The sequence below is a fragment of the Pagrus major genome, chromosome 1, assembly GCF_040436345.1.
Source record: "Pagrus major chromosome 1, Pma_NU_1.0".
Taxonomy (NCBI): domain Eukaryota; kingdom Metazoa; phylum Chordata; class Actinopteri; order Spariformes; family Sparidae; genus Pagrus; species Pagrus major.
In genome coordinates, this window is record NC_133215.1 from 23,041,097 (window position 1) to 23,060,051 (window position 18,955).

At 40.9% G+C, this 18,955-nt stretch overlaps 1 protein-coding gene across 1 annotated transcript in view; it reads left to right on the top strand.

Annotated features, from left to right (window-relative positions):
- Positions 1-18,955, top strand: part of prkcaa (protein kinase C, alpha, a) — a 167,742-nt gene that overhangs the window by 48,930 nt on the left and 99,857 nt on the right. Inside the window, exon 3 of the mRNA XM_073470342.1 lies at positions 16,858-16,940. Coding sequence (XP_073326443.1) covers positions 16,858-16,940 — 83 coding nt within the window. The remainder of the gene's footprint in view (positions 1-16,857; positions 16,941-18,955) is intronic.

An 18,955-nucleotide genomic window follows, 5' to 3' on the forward strand; every position in this document is an offset into this window, starting at 1 on the left:
CTGCTTTGAGAGGTTTTTGAAAGGCAGCCAGCCTTGTGTGTCCAAAGCAAACATACACAGTGCACAAATTAATTTCCAAAAATTCTTGAAAGAGTAAATTGGTTGAAAATCTTTCTAGTTCATTTGAGTAAACTTTGTTTAAAATCGAGTAAGCTTTAAGCAAAGATGCAAATCTCTCACTTGTGTCCTTGTGGAGAACGTCCCTCCCAAATGTCCCAGTGTAAACACAAATTGAAAAAAAGAACAAGTTGAGAGGATGGTGTGGTTGATGTTTTGCATGCTGAAGTCTACAGTTTTCCATTTCAGACAGATACCAAGGTTGAATTATGTGCTTGTGAAAACCTACAGCAGAAATGGCTTTTACTCAGAAAACACTTTGTTGTACTGCAAATGGAGATGACAGTCATTGCCTCCCTGGGGTTTGTTTCCCTTGCCCTGCAACATTAACTCACTCTGCTTTGGATTAGCCCTGCCTTCCCGAAAATCCCATTAAGACGCTACCCTATCAGTTACTTCAAATCTCAGCCTGGGTAAGCTTGCTTGCAAGTGTGCTGATTATAGACTGATTACAGTCTTAGTAGTATTCTGTCAGCAACCATATTTCGATTTAGTTACTAACAACCTGGTAACTCTGCTGTAACTACTGTAACAACTAAATATTGGTGCAGCAAAGTTACAGTTTGCAATTTAAGCAAAATAATATGCACCCATCTGTATGTTTTTTTGTCATTTTGTCGTGCGTTGAGTTTGTAAAGGGTTTGCCAAGTCTGTATCTTGTAGCTTTGAATCATCCAACGGCAGCTTCCCAACAGAACCACAATGAGGGTTAGACTTCTACGGTAAAACATAAGGAGAGAATTATTCTCCTGTCTCCTCAGGAAGCCTCATGTCTGCAAAGTCAGCAACACCAATTACAGCATGGACCTTGTATTGAGAATGTTTTGTCAAACTTTATGTCTGCAGTGCCTAAGATGTGCCTTTGCCAGCTGTATTAGCTGCTATTCAAATTAGACAATGTTAGTATGCAGGATGTTACAGCATTTCATCATCCACATCTCACAATGGGCGGCAGCCATGATTGAGCGCTGCAGTCGACCAAGCTCTGTTTCTCTCAGACCTCATGAACCAAGATCTTCTTTCAGAGATCAAAAGTGTCATTTTATTTCAAATGTTTGTCAGTATTCTCAGGCTTTTTCCAAATATCAAATAATCAATAACCATGGACAAAACAAAAAGACCTGTATGCTCTGCAACAGTAAGACCGGTGTGTATGCTGTGGAAAAGCTGTCCAAATAAAAGCCAGCTGTGTCTCCCCTCGTGCTCGCCTGGAGCTTGAAACAGGAAGCTGGGCCCAGCCCTCTGAACCTGCTGGGAGGAAGGCCACGAGGTTGGTATGAGACCCTCCTCTGGAGAAACACCACAGCAGTTTAAAAAGACACGCTTTCATCCGTTACAGGCCTTTTGTTAAGTAGAGACATATGAGACTTTTGAACTTAGTCAACACAGCAGGTCCCAAGACTCTGTGATGCAGTTCTCACTGGTGAAAATAAGTTTAAAGTGAAGGATTTTGCGGCACTGAGCTGCCTGGTCTTGTTGCGTAAACAGTCATAAAGGATTAGTGTGTGTGTTAGTGTGTATGCATGAGTGTGAGGTCATTGCTAAGAGACCCATACCATCATGGTTCATGAACTGTGCTGAGGACCAAGATGAAGTCACTCTCCAAGAGTGAGTAAGCAGTTTCCTTGACATGCAGTAAGTTATGTGATCCTGAATGAATGAAGGAAGAAATGTCAGAAGTCATTACTCAGAACCATTAGGCACTTAATTTCTAAAGATCATATGAAGAGGTAATGTTGTGTAGCTTTATTATTTGTTTACTTTGCCAGAAATGGACACAGCAGGAAAATATACCAGTTAATAGTTAGTTAATATTAGTACCATATGATGGAAAAAAACAATATAACATTGGGGCATTTGCTGGGAAATCTCTTCCAATTAAATTACTTAAGAGGGACAGGAATAATAGAGAATTTAGTTAAGGTTTTCATGCCAATTTACTGCTACACTCCAGTTCAATAGCTGTTATCTGATGGCTATTAGCTCTGTTAGCCAAACACACTGCAGGGTTAGGGTTAGGCAAGGTAACTGGCTCTCCTAATGCTGACTTCAACACGACCTCTTGTTTACAATGTAGCATTTTCATTGAAAAAATAGTTTGCATCCCCTGTTGATAGAGTTTACTTTGTCTTTTCTTATTTTAGTGAGTCATGTTTTTCTTAGGTCTCACACTGAGTAGCTAGCCAGCGACTGTATATAACGCTAGCAGCGCTGTGGAGAGAGAGATGGCTATAGTAACAGCATGAGATGGCATGCTACGTTGTAGTTAGTTCTTGGTTCAGCTCGTCATTTGCTAAGCAATAGTCGTACATACTGAACACATACAAGAACTCCTTTGATCCCTGAGGCGTCCTGGGGAAGATCTCTGTTTGTCCCAAACACCTTTATTATCGTCCCTCGAGTGACAGGACGCTATTAGCCTCAAGCCCTGTTTAGTGGCCACCGTAGGGGAGGGTGAGTTTAGTTGGTTGTAATCTGCAACCTTGCTGCTAGATGGTACTAAATCCCTCACCATGGACCTTTACGGATTCTTCTTTGGCACAATCTCTGATTCTCCTGAAAAGTAGATTCTTGGATGCCTTTAAGATCGATTGAGATTTAAAATTGTCAGATGGCCAAGCCTTAGGTGCATGTCTGGTCTAGGCCAACCAAGGTATTGGAGCTCATGGGCATCCAATACCAATACTACTTTAAGACCCGGAAGCTCAGTGCAGCACAGCAAGATAGCCCAGTTCTGCCATGTTTGGGATCCAAAGCATCTCACAGTTCAACATAAAGGTTTCAGATACTAACTGGAGCACATACATACTTCTTTTAGGACTGATTAGCAAATGCACTGTAACAGAGGCTAATAAAAAGTACCAGTTTTGTTCTGTTGTTGTTGATGATTATTGTTTTTTGTGTTGGACATACAAATCATTGACCCAAAGATCTGCAAACACCAGCTAGTTTGAGAGAAGCTGCTCAACTTGCATAATCAAATAACCACATGTTAATAACTACAGTTCTCAGATAACACAAGGTTGCTGCTTGTTTTTTTTGCTCTCACATTTTTATTTCTTTCGTCAAAGAATGTTCTTATTTTATTGATTGGTTTAACTGGTGTTTCAGCCAACAATTCCAAGTATTTTGTAAACCAGCACTGCTTTAAATACTAATCTTGCTCTGCATGACTGAGTTGTGGGGGTGTTCACATGAAGTTTCACTGTACACAGTGTCCCTAGTTACAGAAGCTGGAGCTGTTGAGGAGACGCAGTGTGAGAGCTGGCACAAAGCCAGGTCAGGTTAATCCACTGATGCACTTGACTGGAAGTGTTGAGGCGTGTACGATGAGGATGACCTCTTCCATCCACAGTCCCCAACGCAGGCTAACTAGAAATGTGTCTCTGGCTCACAGGGCTATCCTCATAGAACAAATGTCCACACCCAGTGGGCTTGAGTGCTTTTCAAGTGCTGTCTTGAACCTGTTAGCACTACAGATCTGTGCTGACTGCTAAGCAGGATTCCCACCAGTCCTGCTGGTTGGGATGGTCCACAAGGTTTTATAATCTGCTCTAAAATCATCCAGAGTGACTTTGACTTCTGCCTGATAGATGGAAATGTATGCATTGTTGTGTTTTAAATGTCATGACCATGGACTTTATTGACTGCTATGGCCTTACTCGGTGAGGAAAAAAATCCATTTGTACATCTTTGTATCGATTGTACATACTATCAGTCTCAAAGTCTCATGTGTAGTACGTGAGGCAAGTGCTTAAAGTGGTCGCTTATAATTGTATCCATCAATGCTCAGACTCGTTCGACTAGGCTGTGTTTGTCTGTGTTTGTACATAAATGTAACACTTGACCAAGCATCACACAAACAGAGCCAGAACTAGACAAAGATCAGTGCTGATAGTTCATATTTACCAGCCAATGTGATTGTTTTAAGGACACATCTGCCTTAAATGCCCGAGAAGAAGCTATAGAGGCTGCAACCTTCATGTTATTGCTTCAGTAAAATGTTCCTGTGGGTGTGCAGACTAATTCTAGTCCACTGTTGTTTGCTTTTAGTCCTCCGGCTCATTTGTTCACTCTTTATTTCAGAGGCCACTGGAGTTTGTGAATCCCAAACTTTTGCCGGCATTTTAAACTTGAAATCATGTCTTAAAGGAAATGAAAATCACATATGCATTCATATGTACATATGCACTTGCAGGCTGTGCATATTTGCACACTGGTTGTTTTACATGTGTTGAAAAGAAAATCTTCATTATCTGTTGATTTGCCTCTTGGAGAAGCCATTAGTCGCTATTTAGTCATTCATTGTAAATCCCAAATCTCAGCCTGGCTCTTCAAAACAAGTCAGCCATGTGTGAAAAGGCTTTTCTTTACCTCAAAGGAGTCAGTCAGGCATTATTAAGGCCCAGTGAGCAGAGATCAGCCGCATCTTGTGGAGAATCCTAAGTATGTTTTTCACACACATACACGCACACACGCATGCACACGCACGCACGCGCGCGCACACACACGAGTCACAAGCCATTCAGCATGCACAACCAGTTTCATTAGATGAATAATGATCCCACTGCATCCAAACCCATCTGCTCGGTAAGGATCAATTAGTTCAGTTAACAGGATGGATAATGAATAAAAGACCTACCTAGTAATTAGCTGCCATTACTGGATTCTTTCTATCCTAATATAGAGCAATTTCCTTAATGATCACCAACCGCATTGATGATAACTAATCAGTCAATTAATAAATTCTTCACTGATCAAATTATCAACAGATTAATAATTATATCCTCAATGCAATACATTTTTCTCCCCCCTCTATATACGAACCTTGTCAGTGTGCTCACTTTGGTTGTCCCCCCCTTCAGCTCTGGCAAAACAATCATTGCTGGTTAATGTGAAACACTCGCTACTGGTGTGTCGCTACAGACTCCAGATTTAAAATCCAGAGAGATTTATCTGGCGGTGATGGGCTTTATCGGCAGTGTGTGAACTCGTCAACCATTGCCAGAATAAATGTTAGCCAAGTATATTTTTGCAAAACTATGGATAAGTTCAAAATGTATGTTTATTTATGTTGCAAATTTCTGTTTGGGTTCAATTTTCTATTTGCCTCTTGTGCCTGGAGATGGCCTGACTTCCTGTGAAAAATATCCAGTTTTGGTCACCAATCATTGGCTGGAGATGATCCAACTTTCCATGTAAAACACACAGTTTTGGTAGCCAAAAAAACCCCCTGGAGATGGCCTGACTTCCTGTGTAAAATAGCCGGTTTTGGTCATTCCTAAAATGGTTGGAAATATCCCCACAGACTTTGGCTGCCTTGTTGGCTTGTAATAACGACACCTCCTTCCCCCACACCTCCTGATGTAAAAGGTCCTCACATAATTTGAACATGATATGCCAACTCTGGTACAAATGTCAACCTTGGATGTATCTGCAGTTTGCTGAACCTGCTAACATTATGTCCTGGCGATTGGGCTGAATCTCTTTGTTAAGGGCTTGAATATAACATTTAATTATACGTGAATTAATTATATATAATTAAGTCCTGCACTCCAGCTTTAACATACCTAGTTTTACTGCATGTCAATCTGTACATTTTTTGTTCCTGTTTTTCTAGGTTTTGTTTGTGTGTGTCTGTGTGTGTGTGTGTGTGTGTGTGTGTGTGTGTGTTTGTGTGAATTTTTTTATTCAGTACCTTCATAAATGATGAATGGCATCTTCACAAATGCTAGCTGTTGACCTTTTTTGAGATGTTATCTTACCACAATTATTTCCATAGCCTTTGCCATTTTAAGCAAGGGAGAATAAGGGGATTAATGTGCACAGAACTCCATTCACCTCACAGCAGCAGCTGCTCTGACTCCATACTGTCCCACTTGTCACAGAAGTCTGCCATTATGCTTGATTGTAATTGTAATACCTATAAGGGTCTCCCTCAAGTGCCCATTGTGCAATTTGTGCAAACAGCAATCCACATCCTTCTTTAAATGCCATGCCTCTTGACCGCTCTCCCACCCAAGTAGGCATTATGTCTGCAGTGTGTGTTAGGCTCCTCCTCACTATCTCCCAATTACCAAGCAAAGAAAATGCCCATGCATTTTCCTCACTTATTCAATTAGTGATCCATGTTTCGTCATCTGAGTATTGATTGAGCCTTTTAAATCCTTGTCTTCTTGACTATACTCAGGAGTATTTGATAACAGATCCTAATTGCCAATTTGAATACACAACCTGAGCAGTATAATTGCTCTCTGACAGGAGCAGGACTGGATCAGGGTTCAAAATCTTATCCTTCAATGGGCCGATGCTCAGTGGAGCTATTTACTCATGATCTCAAGAACTTTGTCAGAGGATTTAAATATATAGTTAATATTTAATTTTAATTGGATCATTATAAATGCTCAGAAATGCATGGGGAATTGAATGAATGGGAGGAGGAAGTGAGTCATGTAAACAAGCATTACTGTAGTTAGACCTCAGTCTTTGTTACAACTTGAACGCAGCAGTGTATGCACGGAAAAACTGCAGAAAAATCTTAATCAGTCCAAGGTTAAAGCCCACAAGCTCTTTAGAGCTTTAAGGCACATGGACAGTGTTTATACAAATACAGCTGAAAGGGACCCAAGTTTCTTTTGTCACTGTAGCTAATTCATATTTCCCTCTCAGACCTTGGTTATATAAATGTCTGTCTGGAATTTGCACAGTACAATTATTGGAAAGGAGATCATCAGGCATTCAACTGTGTGCTCAAACTTTTCTCCTATAACAGTTTGATGGGAGTATTTAATATTTAATATGTGTTTATGGCCACAGAATATATCTGTAATGGTGTCCAAAGACCAAGGCAAGCCTGAAAGTTACTGAGTACGGTCGTTCGAGCTTTAGATCAAACTGAACAGTTTGACTGCGCAGTGAATACTGAATGATTGCTGAATGCAGGTTGGCTCCCATTTCACTGAATAGTTGATAGGTATGAACCGGAATATGATTTGGACATTGCTAGAAATTCTCCCAGGGCAATACTAAACACCAAACATGACCTTAAGACTTGCTGAGATTGATTCTTTCAGTAATATCTCAAGTATGGTGAATATTTCTGTGAACTCATTTTATTCCCCCTTCAAGGCAGACGAAAGAAAGATCACATCATTAACTCTCACTGTAAACCATCTGATTCATGACTTATGTTAATAAGGACTGGACCATTACTTGATTAAATGGACTGATTCTGTGTATATTTCCATGTCTGTCTGCAAAGTAGGCCTCTTAGTCGGTGTGAGCGCAGCAGCTTTGGGCTTTTTTTTTCCTTTTCTTGAACTTTGAAAGAGAGTTCCATGTCAGAAATGATCAATGTTTTCTGCTGCTATTAAACCTTTGTTTATAGTGATTGTTGTAATACAGGCTTGTTTGTTTATTTGATGTCTCTTAAGACTCATTCATTCATTTCATAGTAATAAATGAGAGTAATACTTGGTTGGAATGCAACTTTTGTATATCTTCATGGTCAGTGAGAATACTTACTGCTCAAGGTTTCAGTTTTTGTCATGAGATAGATGTCTTCATTTTTTTCTGATAACCTCATTATGGCGTGTTTCCTTGGAAACTACCCTTGCCTCATCCCAGAGTGCCCATGCATCTCTTAACATTTAGTACTTCAAGGTAGGCACTTAAAGTGCAAAGCCTGTTGTGTTCTGGCCTGACCTGTAAGTGTTTGTTCAGTGGTACAAACAATTGTTCTTCTCTTCTCTTCTCTTCTCTTCTCTTCTCTTCTCTTCTCTTCTCTTCTCTTCTCTTCTCTTCTCTTCTCTTCTCTTCTCTTCTCTTCTCTTCTCTCATTCTTTGTGCAGTACATGTGCAGATGTGTGCCAGTTCATATCCTGAACATGTGCATGTATGATGTATTGTATGCTCATCCAAGCTTAAGCATTAGTCCTTCGGAAGACTAGAAGGCCAGACTGGACCTTCACCTTTTCCATAATAGACGGTCCAGTTCCAAAGAAAACTGAACTAATGGTCGCATTCAATGTGCCCACAAACAGCCAAGTGTTAAGTGTTAATATTAGTGGGAAACTGGGGGCAGGATCCATGTTAAAGCGCAAGTTTAAAAGTGTTTGACAGGAAACAGATTTTCAACCAGCTTTGTATCACTAAAATGTTGTTAGTATTAATAATAATAATAATACATTTTATTTGTACAGCGCTTTTAAAAACTCTCAAAGACACTTTACAAGAATAGAATACATACAAGAATACATAAAATCAAGTGCATGGTGCATAAACTCAAGTGCATGGTGCGATAGAGGAGAAATATGTAGTAAAAAGAACAGTGTATGAGGATATGGATCTGTGTTTGTTTTTTGGGAGAACAGGTTGAGTACAGCAGACAGCTACAGGTGCAGATGAAAAGCGAGTTTGAAGAGGTGGGTTTTGAGTAATGACTTGAAGGTGGATGAGTCTGGGCAGTCACGGATGTGTTTGGGGAGGGAGTTCCAGAGGGAGGGGGCAGCAATGGAGAAGGCTCTATCCCCCCAGGTACGGTGCTTGGTCCTGAGGGGGGGTGAGAGAAGGTTAGCGTCTGAGGATCTGAGGTTTCGAGAAGGAGTGTGGTGGTGGAGCATGTCCGTGAGGTAGGGAGGGGCCTGGTTGTGGAGGGCTTTATGGGTGAGTAGGAGGAGCTTGAAGTTGATTGGCAAATGAACAATGGTAAACTTATCTCCATTTTGCCTTCACCGACAGCCCCCCCTCTTGCTGGCAAAAATTCTCTAAATGATGCAGAACATGTCATCTGAAAACGGAGGCTGAAAAAACACACTGTCAAAACTAGGCAGTGCTGATAAACTGTGTTAAATGTTTTCAGAAACATACTTTAGCATACTGTTGAGCTACAATAGAGAAAGTTTGTGAACCAGAAGTTGCCGCCATATTTTTACCTATACAGTGAAAACAAAGGCTGAAAGAATTCTGATCAAACTGTAAAACAAGCCAGTGGTGATCAAAGATGAACCAAATTCTCGTTTATTGTCTATTTCTTGCCTAAAATATATCAAAAACGTTCTCTGATCAGCACCAATTTCAGAAATATTTGTATCTTTCCACTGTATAGACAGCCCAGTTTTTGCAAGGGCCATTTTCCCAGTGGTGAAATACTTCTTTACTTCAACACATGAGGTGTGACCTGGTGTGATCTTTAGCTCTTGTGTGTTACAGTTTTTTAAATCCTGCTTGTGTGTCAGCGTTGACATATGGCAGGATTGTAAACAATGTGAGAAGGGGAAGAACCTGTTTGTCTGTAATCGAGCTACATAACTTGAAGTGTAAGTTGCCAGTGAAGAACCAGTCAGTATCTAATTACAAGTCATGTTGAGAAGCCAACATGATAATCAGACTCAAAACTCATCATGTTTTCCTCCTAATTACTCTGTTTACCTCTAAGACATTGTTGCTACATAGAAACAATAGAGATTTTGCAGTGTTTGACATTTTTCCCCTGGAGTGACGAATGAGAGTTTATAAATGTTTGGTGTGTTATCTGATATGTGAACAAGGCAGAGGACTTCAGGATGAAAATGCTTGATAATGGCTCTGCTTTACTCCAGTGATGCTGCATTGTTCCAGCTGCCGGAGTTTTTAAGATAAGAGATGTCACGGATTCACATCACATGCCATATACTGTAATTTAATACCAAAACCAGCATTTTTCCAGACAAGCTGGCTTTGTCAGGCGAAGTGTTTGTGTGGGCGTCAAATTATAGTGCATGGAATCTGAGAAGTTTATGACAGTCCTTATTTCTGCATCTAACACAATACGCAATTTTGGTGGTACTCACTGTGTGAATGTATGATTGAGATGAGTGCAGGTGGCTGTGAGTGTACTGCATATAATGTTCAATGTAAAGTATTTATTTGTGCTGCCTGCTAAAATGAATTATCTTCACCCAAAAATATTTGCTTTTATTGTTACGTTTATGTCCTGGCCACCTTTGTTTGTGATTTTTGCTTTCTTGTGATTCCCAAAAAAAGAGAGCGATATAAATATCATCACACTCTTAATCTCTTCTGCCTTCTGTAATCTTGAATCTGAATACATTATAATGGCATTACTAAGGAGAAAATTGCTATAGCTTGATTTAAAGTAACTATAGTCATTATAGAGTCTTAGACTCTACTTATTTGCATAACAATGAAAAACGTACCACAGACTCTTAAAGTACAGGGTGTATTGATTTAGACAGTGGTCACTGTTACTTAGTATTAAACGGATGTCATTAAAGAGATTTATAGGAGGGAGTTTAGTCAATGTCTGCAGCACCCGCCACACAGTAGCCTTCTTTACTTTAAGGTCAGGATGCACAAAACCTGTTTCTAAAATTTTTTTTTCTGCCAAGGTGTTACATCAGAGGATGAATGACTGTTCTCTTATGTCCTGTCACAGTGATGCACAATGGTGTCAGCTTTAATACCCACAACTGTAAGTTATGATGATAGTGGATACAGACATCAATGCGGAGAAGTATGGCTGGTGTTGATGGCGAGGCAGTGAAGTGGCTGCCTCAGTGCTGTTGACCTTTAACATCACTTTATCATCATCACCACAACTGCAGCTGAAACCATCAACTGCTGCAGGCGGTGGATTCAGCAGCACTGTTACTTTTTAAAGTTAGTTTTTGATTTTAATCACACTTTCTACACAACATTTGATTTAATTTTGTTACGCTGGGTTTTGTCGTTAGTGTGTAACTTGACAGTGAGGTAACAAGCTGATGTTAACATTGCGTGTAGTCTTGGACTTGTTGGTGTCATTATATCATTATTGTGATATAAGACTTTATACTTTATCCTCTTAGATTTTGGATATTGTGATATGGTAGAAGTGTTTTTTCCCCTTGTTTTAAGGCTGCATTACAGTAAAGTGATGTTATTTTCTGAACTTACCAGACTGTTCTACTTGTTCTAATACTTTACCCACTTAGTCATATCTACTACACTATATACTATACCATACTATACTATACTATACTATACTATACTATACTATTATCTATATTGTCGCAATATAGATATTGAGGTATTTGGTCAAAAATGCTGGTAATATTGGATTTTTTGGAGTCCTAGCGAGATATATATCACGTATCGTAATATAGCCTAAAAATATTGCTGTATTATTTTGAGGCCTTAGTGCCCAGCCCTGTTTGAAAGTATGCTGATACTGGCCCTTTGTTAAGATGGGTGGTGATGATTTGATTTATGTTGTTCCACACTCACAAGAATAAAACACTGGAATGTATCTTTGAGATCAAAAATATGCGTTGCAGTTAACCCTCGTGTAAACCTGTATTCAGTAGTAATTTATTGACAAGCTAGTGGCCCTTTTTGACATTACTCCCTTATTATATCATTATGCCCATGTAACCACTCTCCTTAAACTAGATATTTACAGTATGGAGGCATACTCCTCACTGAATCCTGGAATTTGAAATGTAATGTGTGTTTTGGTGAGACAATTGGATCACCAACAGTGCTCTAAAATGAGACTGGCAGTTGTGACTAAATATATCAACCAGGGAGAACAAACCTTTATCCAAGCCAAATTTCTTCCCAGTCCAAGCTAAATGGTCCCTGTTTATTGATTTCATCTCATTCCCTTTTTCTTGGCCATGGAGTTATTGTTTGGTGATAGTGGTGAAAATCATCCAGGCATTCAAGTGGAGAATAGCGCCAAGGGTAATAATGAAAGCTACCCAGTCTGGGAAGAGAGCCTTTTGTTAAAGGCACTGGTGGACTGCAAGGCCTTGATAGTTCGATCTAAACTCATTTGTTTTTGTGGGGTACCTTGGAAATAAAATCAATTTACATATCTAAGAACTCTTGTATTAAATATTTCACTCTTTCTCATTTCCCGCCAGTACTACTTCAGGAAATTGCTCCAATGAACTTGTGACCTGGACAAAAATGTGGAAGAAATTGATTTGCCAGTGTGGAATTAGGAAAGAGACTAAGCTGTGTTATCTTCTGGTGATTTGGTGTCTGTTGTGCTGGAAGGCAATAAGTATTGATTTGAAAACCCTCATTACACTCTCACTTGCTGTGTTATTAATCCTGTCCAGAGAGTAAGGAAATGATTGGGTCAGAGGCAGACAAATACCTCTAGTTACCCTCACAAACCAGTTGGAAACACCATAAGTTAGATGCTTTCCTTTCTTCAAGGTGACTAAGCTGTTTAATCCAATAGCTCTTAATAGCAGCAGCTTTTAATAGAAACTGACCACCCTGACTGGCTTGTCCTCTGTGTGCTTCACAAGCATCCTAATGATTTTCCGAGATAAATATACTTGATTAACAGACTAATTAAAACTCCCCACTGTTGAAATATAGAGTACATTATTCCCTGACAGTAATGCAGTTAGTTTGAAGCGAGCTTGATGCCTTTCCTCCTAATGGTGATGCTCCACTCAGATTGCGTCCAATGTGATGTATGTGTTGAACCTTGGTGTTGCCCCAGAACAAGACCACTGGGACAACTGATCGCAGGCAGCCGAGCTCTAATGAGAAGTGCAGCAGACAATGAGATTCAACCTCCTTCATCTTCAGCCTCTCCCGACTTCTTCTTCTTTGTCTCACTCTACCTCTGCAGCGAGCATTTATACCTTTGAACTCGTTCGTCTCTCTTTGTCTCAAACATACTCCTAACAAGCACTTCCATAGATCTCTGGAGACAAGACTTTTTAAATTGGCTCCATGTTGCAGACATTTTTTTCCAAGCCAGAAAACAAGAATTTAGGTGTTTGGATTGACTAATTTAACTTGAGCAACAGCTTCCAACCCCCCACCGTTTTAGTGACTGTACTGGCCAACCTCAGTAGACTGTGGAGAATCGTCAATCCACTGTCATCCACTCAAGATCACCTTTTTTAAAATCTTTTGCACCTTCAACGCCTCCACAGCACAAAATATATACATATGTATTTTTCTTAGCACTTTTCACTGCTTTATTTTGATAGTACAGTCGGAAATAGACAGGAAACGGGATGAGAGAGTGACGGGCTGACATGCAACAAAGGGCCACAAGTCTGATTCGAACCTGGGCCACTCCAGTGAGGACTTTGTATGGGGTGCACCACCGACTGAGCCACTGCCCCCCCACAGCACTTTTTTACGTTACACTACACACACTACACTACGCTTGCATTGCTGATATTGCTGATTTCTACACCGCATTGTTCGTTTGTATTCACTTCAGATTTTAAAAAATGTCTAATCTTTGCGTGTAATCCTTGTCACAACCGTTGAGCCAGTTTGGAAGGCATAAAATAGAAACAGCTTATTAGGCACCACTAAGAGTGCCAAAATAGAGCAAATTCAAGTTCAGCACTGACCACAGTCAGACATGGCTATCTGCCGAAGCTGTTCAGCACATTTTGTATTTTATCTGGAGTATAAATCAGAGCACCAAACAATTGCTAAAACATAGCCTGATTTTCTACTGGCTGGTTGATATGATATAATGTTCTCACTTCTATCCAGTTCGTGAAATATCTATGTCTGGTAGGCCTTTCACAGGAGAAATGCACTGCCGTGGAGGGGGTTGTAGTTATAGATGAACTAGTAGCGTCAATGAGAACTGCTGATGATCATTGACAGGAACAAGGAAACTAGCATCCCATATAGAAACTCAAACTTAAACCCAAACAAGACAAAGGTTTGGTGCAAACAGTGCTCGCTGTAACATCCTGTGTCGGTCTCAGTGAATCAGGTCTGCTCACACCTCTATCAGCTATTTACCGTGGGATAAATTATGGAGGTAGTGAATCAGTGAGATTTATGAGCTGTCTGGTTTGTGTTCTGCCGGTGCTGTGAGTTATGTTTCATGTTGGTTATTGACCACGCTGAGCGATGGCTCCTAGGAGGCATGAGGGGGTAGTCTGGGTTGAGTTGTGGTGGTGTGATACTTCTGTGTGTGGGGGTTGTATTGATTTTCCATCATCACACGTGAATGCCAACATGTCGGTAACCCTATCGCTTCCATTAATGTACATGTACAGTATATATAGAAATTTTAGCATCATGAGTAGAGAAGCTGGCATGCGAGCACAGTGCTACAGTTACTGAGTCCCACATTTGTGAAATCTGGGCTGAGAAAGTGGTTTATCTCAACAAGCTACTACTACACTAATGTATTTCACTCCAACTGGAGCTTCTGTGTGAATATTTACAACCATAGCCATGGTGTCGGAGATAAAGAACACTTAATCGCCAAAGGAAAACAGAGAATTGTAGATGACTGGCATGGGCTTAGCTGGTCCTGCCAAGTTATTCAAAAGCATCAAATGTTTAGATACATCTCTCGCAAACCACAGTGATAAAATATTCACTATGCAATCAGATATGGTACTATTGAGGGTGATGGTTTGACAGCCTTGTGCAGAGGGAAACAAAGGTGCATTTTACCAACACAACTGAAGCGGAAATCCAAACAATACTGCTGGTATTGACCCAAGCACTGTCTGTGACACTGTTTAACCTGCGTGTCTGCCTCCTTCATAACAAACAACCTTTAGCTGAAAGAATAGCTTATGCACTGGGGACATGTCAACATTACTCAGTGTATTTCCAGTATTTTGAACAGAAATACGCTGAAGTGAATGCATTACAGAACATTTGTATGTTTTATCATGACAATGCCATTTCCCTGCTGAACACTGATGTTTCTAACAGCTGCGGACCAGTAAATATTGATTTCTTTTGCGGCCTGCATCATCAGAAACTGAAACTACAGAGGGAGTACGCAGAATGCACAATACATGTCTTTCTGTGTAGCAATGCAGCTGCAAACAAACACACACACACACACACACACACACACACACACACACACACACACACACACACACACACACACACACACACACACACACACACACACACAGAGCTGCTGTTTGTCCAAGCGTCAGTGATACAAATGTTGCTGCTGTTCAGGTGGCAGAGAAAAATGTAGTTAGGACCACAAAGGGAAGAAATAAGGAAGATCTAATATGAAAAGAACGTATGTTGGCCTATTATTGACCAATGATTTCGGCATGACCAATGGCTCAGTATGTAATTTACAGTAATATATGCATATGCAGACATGTAAGCATCATTTAGTGTGTGGCCCAGATTCATTGTGATAATGTGCATTTTGAGAAGACAGAAATTATAAACTTTGTGACTTATGACCCGGGCACAATAATGTGGTGTATAAACCGGATTCATGAGCCACAATTTATTGGAATCTAATAAATAGCTTAATGTTCTCTGCACATAAAAGCTATGCAAATGGGCTGTTACATTCATAAATATCTGTCTTTATTCATGGTTTTAGGCGAGGCAGCTCTGTGACAGGACAGATGGTGGATGGAGTTTTGACTCATGCCAAAACAACAGCGATCACAAGTCAAAAATAATAACTGTGCTCACATAACAGCTCTGTCATTACTCAGTTTGTGTTTGCATGTCAAAATTGTAATTTAGTCTTTTCAGCTGAAAGAGGACATAAATGGTTATTTAACTGGTAAATACACAATCCCTGAATGGAACAGTTGATTGAGTGGTGATGATAACAGGGATAAATTATGTCAGAGGGTGTGTGATTGGTCATTGCAGCTGTATGTTTTACGCATCACATCATGGTCTGTTCTGTCCATCACACCTCGACTGAAGCACTCAGTTATTTGTGTTTGGGTGAAGCTGTTTGTTAGGGATGCGGTGGAAATACGAGAGGTGATCTGTAGGTGGATGCATGCACGGGAATGAGATAGGCAGACACTTTGTGTAGCTTTCCTCCTTTGCTGAAGCTGCAGTGAAACTGAAAATCAGGCAAAAGGTCTCTGGAAATGCATCACATCACCAATGCAACACAAACCACTAATGGAGTCTAGTCCTAAGTGAAGACTATTGAAAACTGCCAATTCAGATGCTTTCATCTCATGCCGCAAGTGTCGGCCTTGAAAACATCAAGTCTGAGGAAGAAAGGGAGGGGCGTGCTCCTCGATCCAAAGGAGAATGGGCATAAATAAGACTTATCTAGACACATTTGTGGTGTGAAGTCAGAACAGTGAGAATGTACAGTTTTATTATTTATACACATACAGTTGTTTATACCAACCAGCACACATAACTACCTCCCCTGACCCTGTCTCGTCTTAGTGTCAGACTCTTTTTGAGAGCCGGTAACAGGCGCCTTCCTCCACTTTGCATCGGCTGCTTGCTTGGCTGCAGACTACAGTGCACTCATTGACCTGGCAGTGAGAGTGACACTGAATGCTCTGACAGCGTGTAGGCCTGCATGTGTTGTTTGTGCATACACATGTGTCAGTTTGTGGATGTGTTTGCCTGCGTCTGAGTGTGCTTCGAGTGCATGCAAAAGTGTGTGTGGTGTCTGCTTTAGCTGCTGTCATGTCAGTGAGGAGGTGGCACTGTACTGTGCAATAAGAGCAGTCAGCCTGCAGGCAGGACCGGCCATCTGGACACATGGTGCAAGGAGCCCAGCCCAGACATCAGTGGTTTTTCAGTCCCTCTCAGTGTTATCAGATCTTGCCTCTTTCTGCTGTCTGTCAACAATGATCAAGTGTATTTCAACCATCACGCTCTCTCTCTCCTTTTTTGTTTCCTCCATCTGTCTGTGTATTTCTTTCTGTCTGAATCTCTCTCCACATCTCCCTCTCTTAACACTCTCCTCTCGTCTCTTTTCTTCCCCTGCAGTTTGCTGTTTTGTGGTCCACAAGAGGTGCCATGAATTTGTCACGTTCTCCTGCCCAGGGGCAGATAAGGGGCCCGACACAGACGTAAGTAACCAGAGGCAGCTGTTGCCTCTCACGTGTGTGTCTCGTCATTGAAGAGCATACACAGTACTGTCACCAATATATCATCAAGGCCTGCCTCTTTTCCTCACACACTTTGTCTGGTTGACAGCTTAGCTGCGATGTATCCATTTTGTATTATGCTCTGTTGCCACACATTCCAAACATCTGGAGCTGCAGAGTGCACATTACCTCAATTTCAGGTTGAACAATGTGTAGATGGTTGAAGTGATATGATCAGCCCTCTTTATCGGGATGTTGATAACAAGCTAACTATTGACAGCAGCAAATTGACTCACATATAAAAAAAGAAAAATATATGGAGCGCCCACTAGCTCAGCTGGTAGAGCAGGCGTCACATGTCCTCGCTGCAGTGGCCCAAGGTTCGAGTCCGACCTGCAGTCCTTTGCTGTGTGTCACCCCAGTCGACTGTGACTGTTCAGTCGACTTATGATTGAATCACAGCAGCAGCAGGTGGCTAATTCAATTCATTCAGCTTTAATGTTCCAGTCGAGTTACTATGTGACACCTTTAGGAGAAGTGATTTAAATATTCCACTTAGTTGAGTCACTGTTTCTGAGAAGAACTGGACATGAGATGATTCTCTCCCTTTTAATAATGTTATCAAAAACAATATCTTCTACTCTAGGCTGTGACTTCATAACATACTGACAGTGACCTTTATCCTCAGAAGAGTTATGGAGACCAATCTGTATCTCTTAATTATGATTACAATTTATCCAGGAGGACTCGGTTCACACAAAAGCCGATTGGTGGATTACTGTGCCATTACCTGCTCTGGCCCAGAAACAGATGGGAAGTGTAGGAGTGGTGGCCAAAACCAACACACCTGCATCTGTCATGGCCAGACTGAGAGATACACATGGTCTCAACAGCTGGCTGCCTGCAACTGTCTGAATTAATGAAAACACTAAAAAGAAAAATAATTTTAACAGTACTCCCAGTTTTCCGAGCACAAATGCTCATTTGAATTAGCCTCTTGGTATTATTTCATGGATTGTCAGTGTAGTTTTCTGGGTCATTTATACAAAAAAGGGGGCTTTAACAGTAATGTAGTTTTCTGTTGAGGGAGACCTATTATGCTTTTTGTTTTTTCCTTTCCTTTAGTGTTTTATATAGGTTCTTGCACATGTAAAAGATCTTGAAAGTTAAAAAGTCCACACCAACAGAAGAGACTTTGTGAAACAGGCTTTGTGACATCACACTACGTCACGATATCACACAATTGCATAATTTCTGCCTAGCAGCTAGTTTGGCCCATAGTAATTGATTCAGAACAGCTTCTCTGTTGTTGTTAGCATGGATGGTTCAGGCGTGTGTGAGCTGACCAATCAGAGCAGGCTGGGCCTTAAAGAGACAGGAGCTAATAGTGTTAGCTAGAGTGTTTCAGACAGCGGGGGAATACAGTGCTGCAGCACTGGACAGTATGCAAACACTGAGGTGTTTTTTGAGCATTAAAGCATGTAAACATATTCTAGTAGTAACCCAAAATGATATCATGAACCTGAAAATGAGCACATGTCTCCTTTAAAACCATAAAATGCAATTTAAAGGATTTCTTTTATTGGACTATCAAAATAATTTGAGATGCTCACATTCACCTTTTCCTCGGCTACTAGTACCACCTATATGCCATCAACCACTGCTTACCTATTCGGTAAGTGTGAAACTCCATTTACATGCCTCCTTGCCTGCCGGGGATGCGTAGCCTCTCGGCGTTGCAGCAGCTCAGCCCGGCCTCTGTAACTGGAGATATGTCAGTGTGTCATTCAAGATCATCAACCCAGACTCTTTAAATAGAGCACGCCGCGGATGTCATGGAAGCCATAACAGCAGAAAATAGTCTGAGCCGGCCGGGGGATTCTTGATTTGAGCAGGCACTGAGGTTCAGAGTTGTGAAGGGACTTCAGGTTCATCGTTAGCAGGACGGTTGAACTTTAATGACCTTTGACATCTGTGTGTTGTAGTTATCCCCGTTG